General features: G+C 39.8%; 1 protein-coding gene across 10 annotated transcripts in view; it reads right to left on the bottom strand.

The window, feature by feature from the left end:
- Positions 1 to 17781, bottom strand: part of GRID1 (glutamate ionotropic receptor delta type subunit 1) — a 511036-nt gene that overhangs the window by 275841 nt on the left and 217414 nt on the right. For all 10 annotated transcript variants that reach the window (XM_064716077.1, XM_064716079.1, XM_064716085.1 and 7 more), the window contains one exon: positions 7373 to 7657. In XM_064716077.1, the coding sequence (XP_064572147.1) occupies positions 7373 to 7657 (285 nt within the window). The remainder of the gene's footprint in view (positions 1 to 7372; positions 7658 to 17781) is intronic.

Raw genomic sequence — 17781 nt, 5'->3', positions numbered from 1 at the left:
AATATTAAATCACTCTCCAATAGAACTCAGACATTCAGATTGCATTGGTAATGGGCTCTGACTCTGAAAAATCCAAACTTTGAAACATTTTTCCTCTGCTTTTTATTTGATTTCTACAGTCTAATGATGCATTTTTCCCTCAAATGATTGAAATTTCTCTTAAAATAACTCCCAGAGCACCAGATTCAAACATTAAATACATGAGAAAGTAAATGCAGAAGGTATAAAAGGCCCACACAGCTCAATCCAATGAAGAGCAAAACTCTGCCCCCTTTGCACATGTCTGGCTGGGAGGTGCAATTTGTGCAGCTATGCACAGCTAGACATGGAAAACAGTTTGGACAGGGTGCTGAAGAAAGCCAGAAAACTCACACAATGGTTCAGCCATAAGAAAAATAAATAAATAAAACACAGAAATGTGAGAAGGAATGGGAATTTCTGTCTCAATAAGGAAAACAGAAAGAAGTGGTAGGAAGCCACATCAACTCTTAACTGGGTGAAACAAATCAGAAACAGTCTCCAAACAGGGAAGAACCCAAAGAAGTTCTGCGCACAGTGGCATCAGAAGAATTACTGGGGGACTGGGCAAAGGCACAAAAGGAGCAGAGGAAATGTTTCCTTGATTCTGCATATGGACTCAGACATTTACACACAAGTGTATACACGTGCATGTATATAAACAGACACACTCCTTCACTATTTTACTTGAAATTCACACAAATATCTCTCCATATAAATATTTCTGTATCTAAATCTACCCATACATATGTGTGTGTTTGCATGTATATGTATACACACAGATGAATCCTCTCCCCTACTGTTTGCATGAAAGCCAGTGGGGATTGGGAACTTATTCAAAGCTCATTGCAAATTGAGATATCTGAATATATTTTCTCAGAATTATGTCTCTGCCTGAAGCCCTTAGCACATCCTCCAGGACAAACTTCAACCTTTCTGTTCAATGTCCAGCTATGCTTTCATTCAACAATTTCCAAGTGGATGTGTAAGCATTCAGTCCCTAACAAATCCCAATTAAAGTGACTCCCTTTCTGGAATGGGGTCCTCACATTCCCCACTTAAGTACACCAAATCATCGTTACATTTCTCCTTGTCTTTTTCACACACCTGAACCAACTGCTGAGCTTCATGCCATTGGTCTAACTCAAGAGATTTTCTATCTACCTTCAGTCAGGGAAAGAAAGTCAAGAACTTAGGCTTTCCACAGATGACATCTACACTTCCCAAAACCCCCTCTGTCCAAAACGAATTAATTTGCACCCTCTGGTTCCAGGCTGCTGAAGTTGCCCTTTGTTTAGACAGTGTGTGCTGTATTATTCTGTTTCAGAATATAAAGAGAGGAAAACAATCACCAATAGCCCCCAGTTTCTACAAAGCTGAGCCTGAAGACTGGTCACTAAAATGAAATGAGTTTAAAAAGAGACATTAAAGAATGAACAACAAGAGCTTTCAGGACTAGATTAATAATCACTTTTGGCCAGATGACTGAGCTGAAAACTGGTTGACAACTGCTTCTAATAACATCTTTCATTTCCCTTTCTCATGAGCATCCACCCAGATGGAGATTTCTCAAGTCTTTTAAGATTAAGTGATTTTTAAAATATCTATTTTGAATACAGAGTGCAAACTTTCTGTTCTGAAAGTGTTGGTCCAGGGGGTTGTGAATTTTTTAAAAGAACGTGCACCATCTCTTTGCAAAACATTTTTCAAACTATTTGAAAGTTCAGAATTATTTCCTGAACTTACCTTGAATTTCTGAGTGACACAAGATGCCTGAAACTGCCCAAACTCTTGGTCTAGACATCTCTGACTGGTCTTTGCTAACACTGAAGTTCACAGGAAAGCTGTGATATTACACATGGAGAATAAAGGCTGTACCATAACTTCAAGATCATTTGTATATCACATCAGGCATTGTCCTGGAAGCATTTCATATGTTTTATGGGAAACAACCACTGCCCATGCTCCCATACCTTGCTAGGAATTATGGGGATTAGAGAGGGGGAAATCTCACTGCTGCTATTAGCACACACACTCACATACCTTAAAAATCAAAGTATTAAAAGTAATGTATAAGTAATAATTGGAAGTGAAATTGACTTTCTTTAATTACATTTGGTGTTATATACTGTGATGCATTACTAAATAAAAAGAAATACCATCACGAATGACAAAAATCCATGCTTAATTTAAGCAGACCAATTACTTTAAGTGCTGCTACAGTCAGAAAAGTGATTCAAGGATAACACAATTCCATTTCTTCAATAGCTTCCAGATCAAATTCAATGTAAAAGTCAAAAGGTCAATTTTTTTTCTCTACCCCATGGTATTACAAACTCCCTGTTGGACCTGGAGAACTTGGCTGAATTCTTTCTTTCCTGGCATTCTCTGCAGCTGCAATGATGAACATACACTAAAACACAAAAACTTTTTACAGGAAGGCCTTCATTTTTCCAGGTAGATTTTATACAACTCTGGAAACTAGACATCCAGTGTGCAGTTATGCCTGAGAAACTAGGTACTGCAGAAATTGTGTAGAATATTCAGGCAATTCTGTTCCCTGCTAGGTGCTTAGCTCCAGTCCATCCCTGCCCTTTATTACCTCATACAGCAGCATCAATGTAGAGGTGGCTGAGGATTCCCTCCCTCAGTGATTGCTGTTGCAGACTGATGAGCATAAAGAAGTTAAATTTCTCTGCAGCTGGCTGCCTAAAATCCATATATCTTACTGTTAAACAGCAATCTCAATTCAAGCTTCTCCACAACAATTCCAGCTGGGATGCATCAACCATTTGGAAGAAAACCAGGTATTTTTAATAACACATGCACACTCTTATCAGCACAGCTCATGCAGGACAAGTCAGACACTTCCTGGCAGGGTCAGATTTGCTGAAGAGGCACCTACCAACACAGGTACAGGTGGCTCAACACCTCAGGTGTCACATTGCCTGTATTTATGTTAAGCAAGGCATGCTCACTGGAAATATGGCAGCCCCAATGATGCAGAACTGGTTGTCTGGCAGCTGAAATCATGACACAGAAAGGAGAAGTTATAAACAAGGATAAAAGAAAACAAAGCAGGTAAGGTGAAAGTAGCTCATATGCAAATGCTCTGTATTGCTTCTTTTTTGTTGTGACAGTCAATGTTTCACATCACAAGGGATTTGCAGTGCCCCACGTGGACTATGCATATGCATGCATTCCTCAATTTTCATTACATTCCTCTGCAAATTAAATATATGCAAGATAGCAGCTTGAACAAAGGAATCTTGACAAAAGACAGACCATTCCAGGACCAATATATCTTGCTGTAAAACTATTAACAGAACAATTCCTGTAAATTACAATCATGGATGAGGCCCTTGACAGGCAGGACTCAAAAATGAAACTGCCACATAATCGCTGTGGGAAACACAACTTCCCACAAAACTAGTCATATCAAAAATTAAGTTCCCTCCACATAGCAAGATGGATCAAGCAGCATTCAAAGTTAATGCAGCGTCAATGAAAAAGAACAGACCTCTAATCTTGGGGGAAAAAAAAAATTAAAAACCAATAAACTGTGGCCTTGGGGTTTTTCTCCTGTAGGAACCAAGCTTCATAGCTTGGTTTAGGAGGTCAAATGATCCTCAAAAGTTTCTTCTGTAAAACTTTTATACAACACTTCAGCAAACAACACTCACTCACTGACGCCAAAACTCAAGAGTAAACTATTGCAGCTACTTTTCACAGGTCTAATACCACTTTCATTGACAAAGTGAAATCATAAAAAGCCCCTATTTTAACTTACATTTCATAATACAGATATGCAGACGTATGAAGGAAAGCAGAGACCTAATCTAACTATAGAGATAAAAAGAGTTTTTCAGTAGTAAGGTTAATCTAGTGAAAACATCGCCATTACTCACATTTCTCTTCAGAAACATGATTTAATATGCCTCATTGTTTTCATTTCACATCCAGCCTCCAAAACCCTTCTCAAATCCATCCTCTCACCACACATCTGTTTATTTGCTCACCCTAGAAGCACAGTTTCAACTGTTTATTTCCCAACCTCATCTTCTGGTGGGTGGCACCCACTGCTTTTAACTGATAGTCATTTTACAGCTTGGTAGGATTCTTTATGAAACTTACCCCACTACCAATTTTTCTGTCAGGAAAGTTTGATTACTGATACTTTTACTGCCAGAAGGTCAGCAAAATAAAATATTAAACTTCCCAGCAGGCCTATGCACACTGTTGCAATATATATGGAGGCACAAAAGATGCTCCTGTAGAGGAAAACATAATCCAAAACACATCAGCACAACTGAACCTCCTCAGGATGACACAACAGATCAGAATTCTGTTGCAAATTCTTTTACAGCTGGGTGGACCTGGTTCCACAGAGCACCATCTGAGAGACATTGGCAAACTTAAGGGCAGCTGTTTTTTTCACCAAAAACTGAACGTCAGTCTCAGCAACAGCAGCCTCCCAGTGTGATCAATGGGAAGCAGGATTCTGTGCATCTTCTGAAACCATGCACAAGCCATAAATGAGAGAAGTGCAAAAACAAGGGCTAATCATAAAGATACAATATCAGTATTACCTTCTATCTTTTCCTGTATGAATACAGGGAAACTGAATGGACAATTATAAACCAATCTTTCCCCTATTGGTACAGCTCAGCAGGAATCTCTCAATTTCTAGTTGTAGACTTTAAAGCATTTTACTGTAAAGAATTATATCCTTTCACTGAAGTTGTGCATACATTTTATCTGTCATTTAAGTGTGAAAAAATGCATATTTCATTGTAAGCACAAGAATACTAGGGGCTTGTTAGGCTGTTCAGAAACTACTCTGTGTTTCTAACAGCCAAGTCCATTACTTTTCCACAGAAATTATAATTCCAAATGTATGTCAAAGAAGGGACAAGTAATAACTTTAATAAATAACTTTCAGCTTCAACATAATACAGTGTGGGACATTCTTTAAATTGTGCAATGCTATTTAGTCTTCAGAAAACCTCACAGTTTCCACAAGGAGGACACCAAGGGCCTTTAGAGACCAGCAAATGAACAAATTAAAACACTAATCAAAGGAACGGTACAACTTTCAGAGGCCAGGTAGAGAAGGACCACTCATTATAGAAAATCCAACCAAAGCTCAGTGCTGGAAACTCTCTGTAGTCACAAATATGTGATGTCCCTCATCATGGCCACCAGGGAACTCCTGCCCAATGGGCAGGGAGGTGCTGCTGGATAAGCAGGAGCAGGGCTCTGCAGAAGCTCAATGCTGAGGAAAGGGCCATGCCCCTGGAGCCAGGCATCTGTTTAGGAGCTCAGCATGCAATACCCTGGGAGGTGGATTGGTTATTTATCCTCTGTTCACCAATCCATGCCCAGATCTGTCAAGGTTCACCTGGAACTTTATGGAAACCCCTCACACCAAATTGTTACAAATAAAATTATTCTACTGGAATTAGCCTAAGATGGATGACACACCCATGAGGAGAAGGAGAGGAAAGAGCAGCTGCAATGCACACACACCACACTCCCCACTGGAAGGAGAAGAATGCCTGTGGCAGTTTTCCATAACCCTAATGTCTTACTGATACAGCCTGTGCCAAATAGAAAAGATCAATTTGATCATAACTGAATTTAGAGGTACGTGAATTAAGGGTTTCAGGATTTGATCCTGAGATGTTAAACCTCTGCAACAAAAAATAAAGAAGAAAAAGACAAAGAAACACAGATGCATCACTGAAATAAGGGTGCAGTTAGTGGAATAATAGTTCAGTAAGCAGAGAGGCTAGGAGGGAAAATAGCAGTTTGCACATTGAGCACCTGGGGTGTTTCTAAGACATCCTAATATGATTATTACTTCCCCCTTCATTCTTGAAATTAACTGTTAGAATAATTTCAGCTCTTTAAACCCAATCCTCTGCTTAAGAACAACATTCTTATCACTACCACAAGGCCACCAAAAGAACACCTACCACATACCTTGTGACTTCTGCTTTTAAAGCATTCACTGGTCAAGCATTGCAGAGGACAGTAATTACAGGACAGTTTATTTGCTAGGTTACTAGATTTTTTGAGCCTACAGATTAGCTCTACAAGCATCATGGAAGTCTTCTCATGCTTAAAACAATTCTATGTTGTTAAAAAGATGTTACAGTCTCAGTTGATTTCCTACTTAAACCCATCCTCATCATCCTCAATGTTCTTGTTAAAGAAACAGCAAATAACTATGTAGCAACTGAGAAGACAAACCTGCACGCAAGACTCAGGATTAACCAAAACTAGCACCCAAAACTAACTAACCAAACTTCAAAACCAAAGATGCTATTTCTCTCTCACTTGCCACTAAAAATCTGATAGTATATAGGGAGAATGCAAATAAAGATTTATTTTGCAATGGTGGAAGATGTATAAAATCTAAACTATATATTCATAGACATACATAAGATTGTTTTTTCTTTCTGTGATTTAATCTTAAGTTTGCTTTTTTTATATTCTGTTCATGGTAAATCACCATGGCAAAAGATTTTGCATCACATTTTAAAGCAAAAATGTTAACAGGGTTTTAAAAAATACCATACAAGATTTATTTTCCCCATTACAGATCCTGTATCCTAAGACAGGATTGCTGAATATACCACAAGTTAAACATATGGAACAGCGTTCATATCAGTTGAGCAGGGGTGGGAGGGGATATAAAAAAATGTATACACAGTTCTCTTTCCCTCTGAGAGCCCAGCATGATGAGAGATTTGGGGGTTTATTATTCTTTATGCCTATCATAAGGTACCAGGGCAGAGACTCCTCCTCTTCAAGTTCCAGCTCAAAGGGAGAATTTTACTGAAGGAAATGCATGAGCTTTAGAGAAAATGCTAACTCTACTTTTCAGTTTAATGCCAGGAATATCACTGTGAAATTTAGTCCAGGTACAGGATGGTGTGTGGAAGCACGAAAAAAAAAGTAATAGTTATTGCGAAAATTTATTTGTAAAGAGAACAGTACTCAGCTTTGATAGAAAGCATTTTCTGGAACAAGTAGAGACCTTGCTGGACTTCCTTGCACATCTATGTGACCCCTGCTGATCAATGTCAACACTTGATTAATATTTTACTGAAAAAGTGTGAGAAGATTCAAACTTTGTCTGTCTGGGTAGGTGTTGCTAAGCAACTTTGCTCCTTCTCTGGGAACTCATCTTCACAGCAACCTTTCCTTCAAGACAAAGACCGGCATCCACTCGAAACACTTTGTCAGTGAAAAACCCAGCATCTATTCCACCCTTCCCTTTCCATTCCCTCCCCACCTCCCAGCTGAGAAGAGCCCAGCGTGCCGGTGCCTGGAGCGCTGTCCTTACCGTAGTCGCTGTCGTAGAAGACGATGAACTTCTGCCAGCGCAGCTCGGTGACCAGCTTGAGCATGACGTCGTTGAGGCGCACGGGCGGGCGCGCGGCCAGCGTGTACTCCTCGTCCTCCAGGCTGGGGTTGAGCTGGCAGGCTGTGCGTGGGGAGCCGCCCGTGCTGCGCTGCACGAACAGGTGTGGGATGTGCATGGCGTCCGTCAGCGACTGCAGCGCGTTGGCCGACGCGCAGCCCGTCGACGTCACCAGCGCCAAGATGCCCAGGGTCATCAGGTCGCAGGCTGGAGAAGAGAAGATGCAAAGCAGGGTTTGAACGAGCTCAGCAATTCCTTTGGCCGACCTTGATGCTAAGAAGGGAACGAGGAAGGTTTTGCCCTTGCCATCAACACAGAGCTGAAATTATTTCTATCACGCTATCAGCTGAAGCCTTTCGGCGTTAGGGCCTGTACTTTCAGAGTAGTATCTGCAATCTGTCCTGGTGTGCCCAAGTTGAGGACAGATAACGTAACTACTGCCAGTCCCTGAGACACAGCTGATGTGGATGGAGATGATGGCCCTTGCTTCACGTCAGTCCTGGTGCATGCAGGAACTGAATTCCCATTTTTTACAACTCACTTCACTGCTTTAACCCCTTAATCCTTGTTGGATACACTGGATGAAGATTTGGGACAATAAAGAGCCATTTCCCTTCCAAGGACTTGCCTCATACAGCAGAGCTTTGAGGGAATTTTTAAATTGATAATTTAAATTGATAAAAAACATTCACTGTGCATCTCAGAGCACTGAAGAAATAACAAAAGCATTCTTTAGAATCAAGACAACCCATGAATGACTAACCAATCATTAGCAACACTGTAGCTGTCCTTAAAAAGACCTGGAAAAGCACCTATCATTTGAAAACACAGCATATACATTTGACCCCATCTGTTTTTGGGAATGAACCATTTTTCTCATGCTGAGTTTGAAAAACAGACCACAGAGAGACCTGGACAGTCTGCTCTGCTACTCAGGCCACCTTACATGTCATGTTCTCGCTGGACCTCTCCAGATCAGGCAACCTGATATTCAGCTGCAGTTAGAAAACATTTCCAGCCAGGGCCCTCAGCAACAATTCAGTCAGTAGTGATGAGAAGACTGTGTAAGAGTGTAAGGCAGCCAGAGATCCTGGTTTTTACTAACTCTAGTGAATAAATGGCAGCACAGTTGGCCCTGGGAGCTCAGCACAGGAGACCCTCATAGTTTAGGCTAGCACTAGCCCTGAGGGTGCCCCAGGGGCACTAGGAACTGCCTGCTCCACCTTTGAAGAGGGCTGGGGGCAAGCTCAGGGGTTCAGCACTGTTTCAGACCCCAACAAGCACAAGCACAGCCTGCCCACAGCAAACCCTTGCTGTGCTCCCCCAGCACAGCCATGCTGGACAGGGGGAGACTGGAGACGCTCCACAGCCCTGGGCAGTCTCCAGGAGCTCCTTAACAGCATGAACAAAGAACCTCTGGGGTGCAATTCAGAGCCCCGTGGGACACCCAGAGAGCTGAGCAGCAAATTCAGCTTCCAGCTGGAGAAGGGAGGCTGCCCATGCTGGTACTTCCTCCTGCAAGGAGACTGCACAGCCTGTGGGACTGCAGCCACAGAGCCACAGGTGACCTGCAGCCTCATCTCCAGTGGAAAAGCAGAAAAAATAAAACAATCTATTAAAAGCATTTATTTATCCTCCTCAAAACACTTATGTCTCCACTTTCAGAGGCCAGAAAGTGAAAGGAAGTAGACTATGAATAATTAATAGTTAAGTATTAATTAATATTAATTCCATCAATCTACATAATTAAATATATAACTGTTTCTCACACAACCAATGAAACACTCCACCAAAAATCTTCTTAGACCAGACAGAAAATAGATACATTTCACTTTGATATGGGATAACAGAAAAAAACTGTTTGATCTTCTCTGTGCACAGAATGTTCACCGTGTATCCTGATGCAACAAAGATTAAGGGCTTTTAAAATTATTTCCTTGATGGTCTTTACAATAAACATATGTCAGCTGCATTATCTAAATTTACTCTGTGTTGATTATAGCTATATGAAATTGTTCTTTGTTTTTCCTGAGAGCTGACCTGATTTAACAGCAGGGAGGCATTATATTTGCCAAATGGGAGACCCAGGTTTGGGAACAGATTTGATTTCCCAGGCTTCTTGCCAGAGAAAACCGAACATGTCATACAGGTAATTTATTTAGTCACAGTAGGGGAGGGAACAGAGAAGTGAGAACAGAGGGAGAGAACAGCAGAGCTGAGCCATAAACCCCTGCAGAGATCACCAGCCAGCAAGCTTTGCTGTCACCAAGGGTGAGAGCATCAAGCCACACAGGGCTGTAGCAGGAACAATTTACTTGCAAACCAGACAGAAGGAGACAAAAAACAAAGCCCCTTCTGATGGGAGGCTGCATTGGAGAGTCACTTATTTGTAAAATTCAGAGCTGATCACCAGTTATATAACAAGAAAAACCTTCATTCAGTGGCTGACACTAACCAAAAGCTGCTGCTTATGAAAGCAGAGAGACCAGAGAGGCAACAGATCACAGCAAATGGGCCCCCTTATCTCCCAGCACAGCCCACCAAACACAGCTGAAATAGCTCAGCAAAGACCATTACAGCTGAGGCATTTTTCAAGTGTTTTGTAGCTCGTGTACACGGGTTAGATTGAAGAATTAGTCAATATGCTTCCACATTCTGATATTTTTGTCAATTGATTACGTTCTGCCTGAAAGCGTATGCTACTTAGTATGTGTGTGCTCCTCTTGCCTTTGTTTTGAGATAGCAGGCAATAAAAACTGGAATGACTAAAGAAGACAAAAAAAAAGTTTCATGTTTTCTGAATTGCTTTCTTTAGTCAAATTACAGAATGTGAAACAGAACATGTCATTCCTAATAGAGGAATCTTTTTTGTTATACAAAAACACAATGGATTCCAAGAAGTTCAACCTCTCCACAATTATTGCACTGAAGGGTGAGAATAAGCTTTGAGGACATAAAGAAGGAAAGTATTACTTTTTACATGAGTAACACAATGGGGAACAACAACAAACAGACTCTATTAAAAAACTCATTAGATCTTAAAGCATCTCAAAATTCCTTAGCAAGGGAACATTCAAGAATTACACAATCTTGGGAGAAAACTCTGGTGGACTACTTTTTTTTAGTATTTCCCCCACATTCCTACAATTTCTTGCACAGAAAAGTGATGCAATTTTCTGTTTAGCTTCACAATAGCTATGGATTTGCAGCAACAATCAAATATCCTTGACTCTGTGACTGAGTAAATGGCTAATTCTGTCTATCAGCTGCAGCTTCATAAGCATTCAAAAGAACCTGCAATTTTTGCATAAAAATTTCATAACCCTGATCTTGACATTCTTACAAGCTGAATACATTTTATTTGAAATGCTTTGGTCCATACCAAACTACCAACATAAGGGAAAGGGGAATCAAAGCACCTTGAGAACTCCAGTGATCTTCAACTACTATAGTTATGGTAATATACATTTAACAGTCTTCTGACTAAAATACCCCCAGTATTTATTTATGTTGCAGATATCTTTACTTAGATAGGTTTTAAGAAATAAGGCCTTGAAAGTATTTGTTCCACAGAACAGGACAGACATGTTCTGAAATTCTGTCTTGAAAGGACAGAAATGTTCTGGTAATGCTGCCCCAGATTTGACTGCTATTTAAACAGATACAGATATTAGTTTAATGTGCTGAGAATTACTTTATCACCATCAAACTTCATTTTAGGAAGACAATAACATCATACAAACCATACAGTAAGAAATGTGTAGTCTAACACAATGAAAACATGAACATCATCATGCCTGAAGGATCTTCACTAATGTATTGAAGCCAATTAAATCATGTCATGGTGTTTGTTCAGTGTTGGTCTCCATTAACAGACCATCTCTCAAGCTTATTCTTGGATTGCATTAAAGTTTCCAAACTATTGATTTATCCTGTTTGTCACTGTTTTAGTCAAGTATCTCTCCTAAAGTATTCTTTTGAAATCTGTTTGCAGACTTCCTTTTACAGATCTGCTTGACTGACTTTCCATCTTGAACTGTTATTTCCATCACAGTATTTCACAAGACACTGCTTTCTTCTCCATCTATTGCCTCTCATTTTCTTCTCACATCATTGCAATATATACAAAACTCTCATTTTGTGACCCACTTCTCTAACTCCAGACCACAACTCTAACTTCATTACGATCACACTTGAGCCTAAAAAAGAAACTAATAATTTTCAGACTTTGCCTTATCCACACAACCATTCTCATCACTCCTCATGGAACATGAGACAATGCAAGACTTCTACTTTGCTGCAATTATCCTTCAGGTCTTGCATTCCTACCACTGCCTCCTGTACTTCCCAATTCTGAAGACAGGTGCAGATGGCAAAATCCTGATTTGGCACCCTCTTCATGAGGATATTTGCATTAAGAGCTTTATCTCAGATCTCTGTAATTAAATCCCTCTCTCTCCAAACCATTGGGGATTAAAATACTCCAAGAGAAACTATTATCTTGCTCCTGGCAATGTGACATGACCATCTCTCCGTCTCCCTTTCAGTGACTTCCTATTATCAGAAAAGAGTAGAAACTTGATCCTTTGTTTCCTCCATTATCAACAGAGCAGCTGCCAGTGTAATTTCAGCTCTAACAATAAATCCACCTACTGGCATTCACACTGCCTCTTCAAACTTCCATGTCTTTCTGTCTCTCACTTCTGGGCATCACCATCCTGCCCACTCTGGACACCCTCTCATATTAAATAAATCCTCTTCAAGTCTTTAGTTGAATATTTTTCTTTCTTTTTCATTTTGACTAATCCTTAGGAACTCTTTACTGACTGCAAATGAAGAGTCATCCAAATCACAAATAACTTGCATTGTAAAAAAAAAATATCACTGTTTGAAAATGGAGAGGCTGCTGCCTTTCTGCTTGGAAAGGTTTTGAAAGGAAGGAAGATATCTTGAGACACGCTGTATCACTCTGCAATGAAGTGATTAACTAAGTTGGCACTTAAGTGTCTGTGATTAGGTTTGAAAGCCACCTTCCTGCTGAGACAAGGGACCTCATGCTTGCCTCCATACTACTGCCTCAGTCAATCTGACAGAACACTAATTTCTCACATTATTCATCTTTAAAAGTCTGAAGAACACAGTAGATTCTGGGGGAAAACCTCTGGTCTTGGAAACCTAAATTCTAATATTCCATGAGATTATCAAGGCCTGTACTATCTGCTGAAAATGCATAATTAGCAGATCCCAATTGAACTAGCAAGCAGATGCAGAATGTCATGTGCTATATACAAATGAACTATTGTATTATTTATGGGTATAAAATTTAATTAGCGTTTTGGTTAATTAGCCAATTTCAAGATAAACACAGACATAAAATTTTGGGGTAAAACACTAGAACAACCAAGAGTTAGGAGATAAAAATGTATCTGTTGGAAAAATTGTGTTTGAGATCAAGATGTAGGGTCTGCGGGAAACACGCCCACAGAGATATTCTCAAATTAAATGGAAAAAGTCCTTCTGGGAGGTTTGTTGGAGTACTGAAATGAGACCGAGAACATGATGCAAGGAGAAAGACTGCATCTACGAAGCAATACTTCACACTCAAAAGGATATGGATACAATTCTTCCAGGTAAAGACTAAGTAACACAAACCACAGAAGGGTTTTGCACATATCTAAGAAAAACTTGACTGTTTCTGCTGTAGTACATAAGAAACTACCATGAAATTAGGGCACAGGCCCACAGCTAATGCAGTAACCCAGAAAATGGCAAAAGACTATTAGCTATCTACATTTTATTCCACTTTAGGGCTCAAAAGGCCTTTAAAATTTATTGTGTTTGTGCAAAACCAGCTGATCAGGCAGAAAAAAAGTATAGAATAATCTCATCTATATCACTGAGAACACTTCTATTAAAAATATTGATTTATACCAAGATTCACTCCTATTATTGTTATATTAAAAACAACATTAAAATTGGTTATCTAAGCACTCACGGAACCTCATGCTTCACTAAATGGGGTTTTCTGAAGAGTAATTTATTCTTGCTTCACATTTTAGGATGTTTCTTACTCTTCAGCTTCTTTCCTTAACTGAGGAAGGCAATCAATAAAGAATTTACATAATTTGCACTTAAAGACATGCTATTTAGTTGTTCTCCCTTTGGCTCCTCAGCAATGAACTTATTTTTCTTTGTTTCATTTCTGTAGGCTTTTACTTACCTTTATGTTCTGTACTTAGATTATGGTTCTTCAAATAACAAAGAATTTATTATTTTTATTGGGAAATCTACATGTAGCTATAGTTACTTGTCACATAATGACTGATAATATGGAGAAATGATAACAAAGGTAGACAGCAAAAACCTTTTATGTAGCACTTTTATTGCTGTATCATCACCTTATATGTAGTGAAGATGGATATTTACTACTCCATTATTAAAACAAAATGCATCTTAGAAGTAGAAAGAAAAATCACAATTTTTCCATGGTGGTTTGATTAAAATAAAGTAGATTCAAGAGAACCAAAACCACAAAGTACCTCAACTTAGACGTGTCCATTTTAGGATAAAATATTTGAGAACAATAAATATTCTCTCCTTCCTCTTCTCTGAGAAAGGGCAGGATGGGTGTACCAGCAAATTCATACATCAGTGTGTGCACATGGAAATTCAAATAAACAATGTCAGAATTCCTCTGACAAAGCGGGATCTGAAAAACATCTCAAAAGCAAAAAAACCATGAAGATTTTTAAATGTTCACCAAAAAAACTTGGGAAAATTGCTTCTAAAGGTCATCCCCCAATTTTTGGGCAGTCTTTGTACTGTTTTCCCATGATTCAAGGAGGAGGAATAAGGGAATAAAGGTGTTGGGGTCAGCAGCTGGCTCCATCCCTCCGGGCTCAGGGCACTAACAGGGGCCTTGTCACTGCTCAGTGACATCAACTGCTCCAGGAAAGGGTTTTTAGATCTTCAGCTTCCTTCCAACTCTGTGGTTTACAACCTGCTGTCTTGGGGGCCAACTCTCAGAATGTATAAACTCTCAGAGCTCCCCTGGCACTACCAGAAGTGTCCTTTACATCTAAATAATTGCCACTGTGCCTTGTTTGCTCCATTACCCCCTTGGCTCAGCATTTTCAGTGCACTCTCATTGTTGGCTGGCACACACACAGACAGCTTTTGGTGCAAAGGCTGCAAAATGCTGTCATTTCATAGGACCTATGATGAACACCCAAACCAAAATCCCTTCCCTAGCATTCACATTAACTGCAGCAACTGGAGATGTAAAGAACTGTCACTGGCAAGACAAACCAAAAAGCCATTTCTGTGCAGGACAACATTCTTTGTGTCAGCACTAACCCACTAATTGAAAAATTAACCAGGAGCAAGAACAGGAGCAGTCTACACCACTCTTCTGTTTGCATTTATGCAAAGAAATTATTCCAAAATGGTAAGTAATATACAACTGAGATAAAAACAATGATCAAAACTAGAGTTGTGGCTTTCATTTAATTTATGGGAGTGTATTAATACCTCCCCTCACTCTTTGATGGTCAAAATAAAACACCAAGCACAAGTAACACTGCTCTACTGACAACAGAGTTTCATTTCTGCACAACTGAGTGATGCCATCAAGTGGTCAACAAATACACCAGTTGTTTTCCAAGTAAGGTTTTTGGGTTCATCTTCATTGAACATGCTGTATTTTGCGTGGAGAAGCTACTGCCACGGAATCAGCAAAAAAGCACACTCCACAGATAAAAGTGCATCAATTGAGAGCACGAGTGACAGGTAAGAGATGACCTTGTTTTTCCAAAAGACAGCTCTGACACTGCTCTCTAGCTCCTCCTAAGAAGGTAAGAGTCTCTGAGAGCACAAACAGCCTTCTGCTTCAGAACTGATTTTTGCTATTTGTTTTGCAGTTGAGTAGATCTAGAAGACCACACCAGAAAAGACTGCATAATGTAGGCATTAAAAATATTTACTTTTTTTAAAAAATGATTTAGCATTGTGAATGGTTAAGGATGTACAGCATCCCAGAATTTAAACTTTTTCTAGTTTTCTTAATTAATAATAAAAAGAGCCATAAGCAGCTAAAATAGAAATTCAATGGTACAAAAATTCTGCAGAATAACTGTGCTTCTGTTTTCTCAACAAAATGTAACTCCATTAGTGAAGACTTGCTCTTGGAATTGTAGTTTGGCATGATTAAAAATGTGATTAAGCATTTCTGGTAATTTTGAATAGTGCATGGTTCTACAGAATTACACATTAATCACAATGGCATCAAAAAACTATTTTAAGGCACTAGGTGGAACTGAATCAGCTTTGACTTTTTTTTCTTTTTCCCCTTCAACACTAGTTCTGAGGTAGAATTAACTGCAAACCATCTCAATTATTCACAGAACATAACTGCTTTTCTGAATGCTGCATATTTGATCGCTATTCTTTGTAAGTTCTTCAATAATTATGTTTTCTTTTGCCCTTCAACACAGGATGAGCTGCACTCTCTCACCCTCTGCTTTTTTCACCTGCCTTTCACGACAAATCAATGACACACAAGTATTTTTTACACCCTCGTTAGCATTCTGCCGGGATGCCTGACTTTGTTGCCTCCTTTGGGACTATTTTACTTGTACATGCTGAGTATTATTTCAATGTCAGTGTGGCTAGGCTCAGATGGAGCATGCACCAAAGGAAAACACTCCTCTGCCATCTATAAAAGCAGTCAAACACAGCAATTCCAGATAAGCAGGTAAAACCTCCCATTCTTTGGTACTGAGGAGCACATTTGGATCCAGAGCAGCACTGACAACCAAGGAACACATCAGCCCTCCCTGTCTATTTAAAGATATCCATGCACAAATAGAGAAACTTCCCTTTAGGGAGAGGCTTAAATTCTTGCCTTTTGTGTCACACCTTAAACCGAAAGCAAGAGGGGTGAGCATCAGCCCAAGCCTCCTCAACACTGCTCCTGCACTATGTACAAAACATCCCTGTTGTTTCCCCAGCACATTAGGAGCACGTGCACTCACTGCACACTCCCACTCACACAGACATTTTAAGCAAACCAAAACACTGACGCATGATCTCCTTCCCAATCTGCCGTTGTGCTCACTAAAGTGCCTACTTGAAAATAACAAAGTCAAATAACCCCAAACATCTCTCCAAAGCAGCGCTTCACATCCTCAGACTTTATGGGAGACTCTGGGGCACACACAATGCTATTGGGGCTGCTGTGTCACCAGAAGCAGAATGATAGAATGTTTAAGCTAAGTTCACAAAGGCTACGCCCTTGTCTCATGCACAGACAGCAAGTTCCATACTCCAACAAGCAGCTCCAGAAATGCACAGCCCTAAAACTCATCCTTATGGTCCCATCTATGATCTTCCCCCTCCCACAGCTGTTACTTCTACCAGCAAAGGGGACAGCAAAATTACATAAGGCAGAGGAGACACCAGAAAGCTTCACATAGCCAGGGAAGCACAGCCGTGGTGGAGGAGCCCACTTATCTGAAAGCATTCATTTATTTATGCCAACTGCTGAAAGACTTGTAGTGTTTATGAATCTGGTTGTGACTCAGGATGTATTTATAGCATCTATTTATCGACAAGCTTTAGGGGTTGATCTATTGAAAGATCTCTGCAATGTATCACATACTTACAACTGCATTCAAAGATTATGCAAATATCCCAAGCCTAGCAACAGTCTAAAGCTGCTATGTCATTTTCTAAAATCAACTTGAAAAGGAACACTTTCTCCTTTCCTCACTCATGAAAGACATAACAAATGCCAAAATTATTTTTGCTCATTACTAAGGAAAGGTTCCTGTCCTCACTCAGCACTAGTATTTGTGATATAAAAACCACTTTGCTTGCAGATCTCAAATCCCCCATGGCCATCCACTGCTATAAACTGGGTAGCATTAAAACACTGCAAATCTGCATTCTCCAGTTTTTCTTTCAGCAGTTGCCACTGAATACTTGAGATACCACGCAACTTTATTAACACATACTAAAGTTACTTTAAATTATTGGAGTATTACTCTGAATTTCTCTCCCCCCTTCAGCTCTGCAATGAGATAAATCAGAAATCCTGACAGAAATCACAAATTGTCAGGAGCTCTCAGCTGAACACATGAAATTAGCCAGTTGTTCAAATGTATTTAACACCTGGTATTCCCACTGTGAACCTGAAGGCAGATTTTCAACACATTTACAAAAAGTCTCAACATTTACACATTTCCTTACCAGAGGCTGCTGCAAGACCAGGCTTCTTATTTTGATGTTTAAATGAGACCTGACCTCTTGAAAGTTTTTTCCCATTTTCAACC

Source organism: Zonotrichia leucophrys, chromosome 6, assembly GCF_028769735.1.
Source record: "Zonotrichia leucophrys gambelii isolate GWCS_2022_RI chromosome 6, RI_Zleu_2.0, whole genome shotgun sequence".
Taxonomy (NCBI): Eukaryota; Metazoa; Chordata; class Aves; order Passeriformes; family Passerellidae; genus Zonotrichia; species Zonotrichia leucophrys.
The sequence above is the reverse complement of the archived record's forward strand: the minus strand, read 5'-3'. Positions and strand labels throughout refer to the sequence as shown.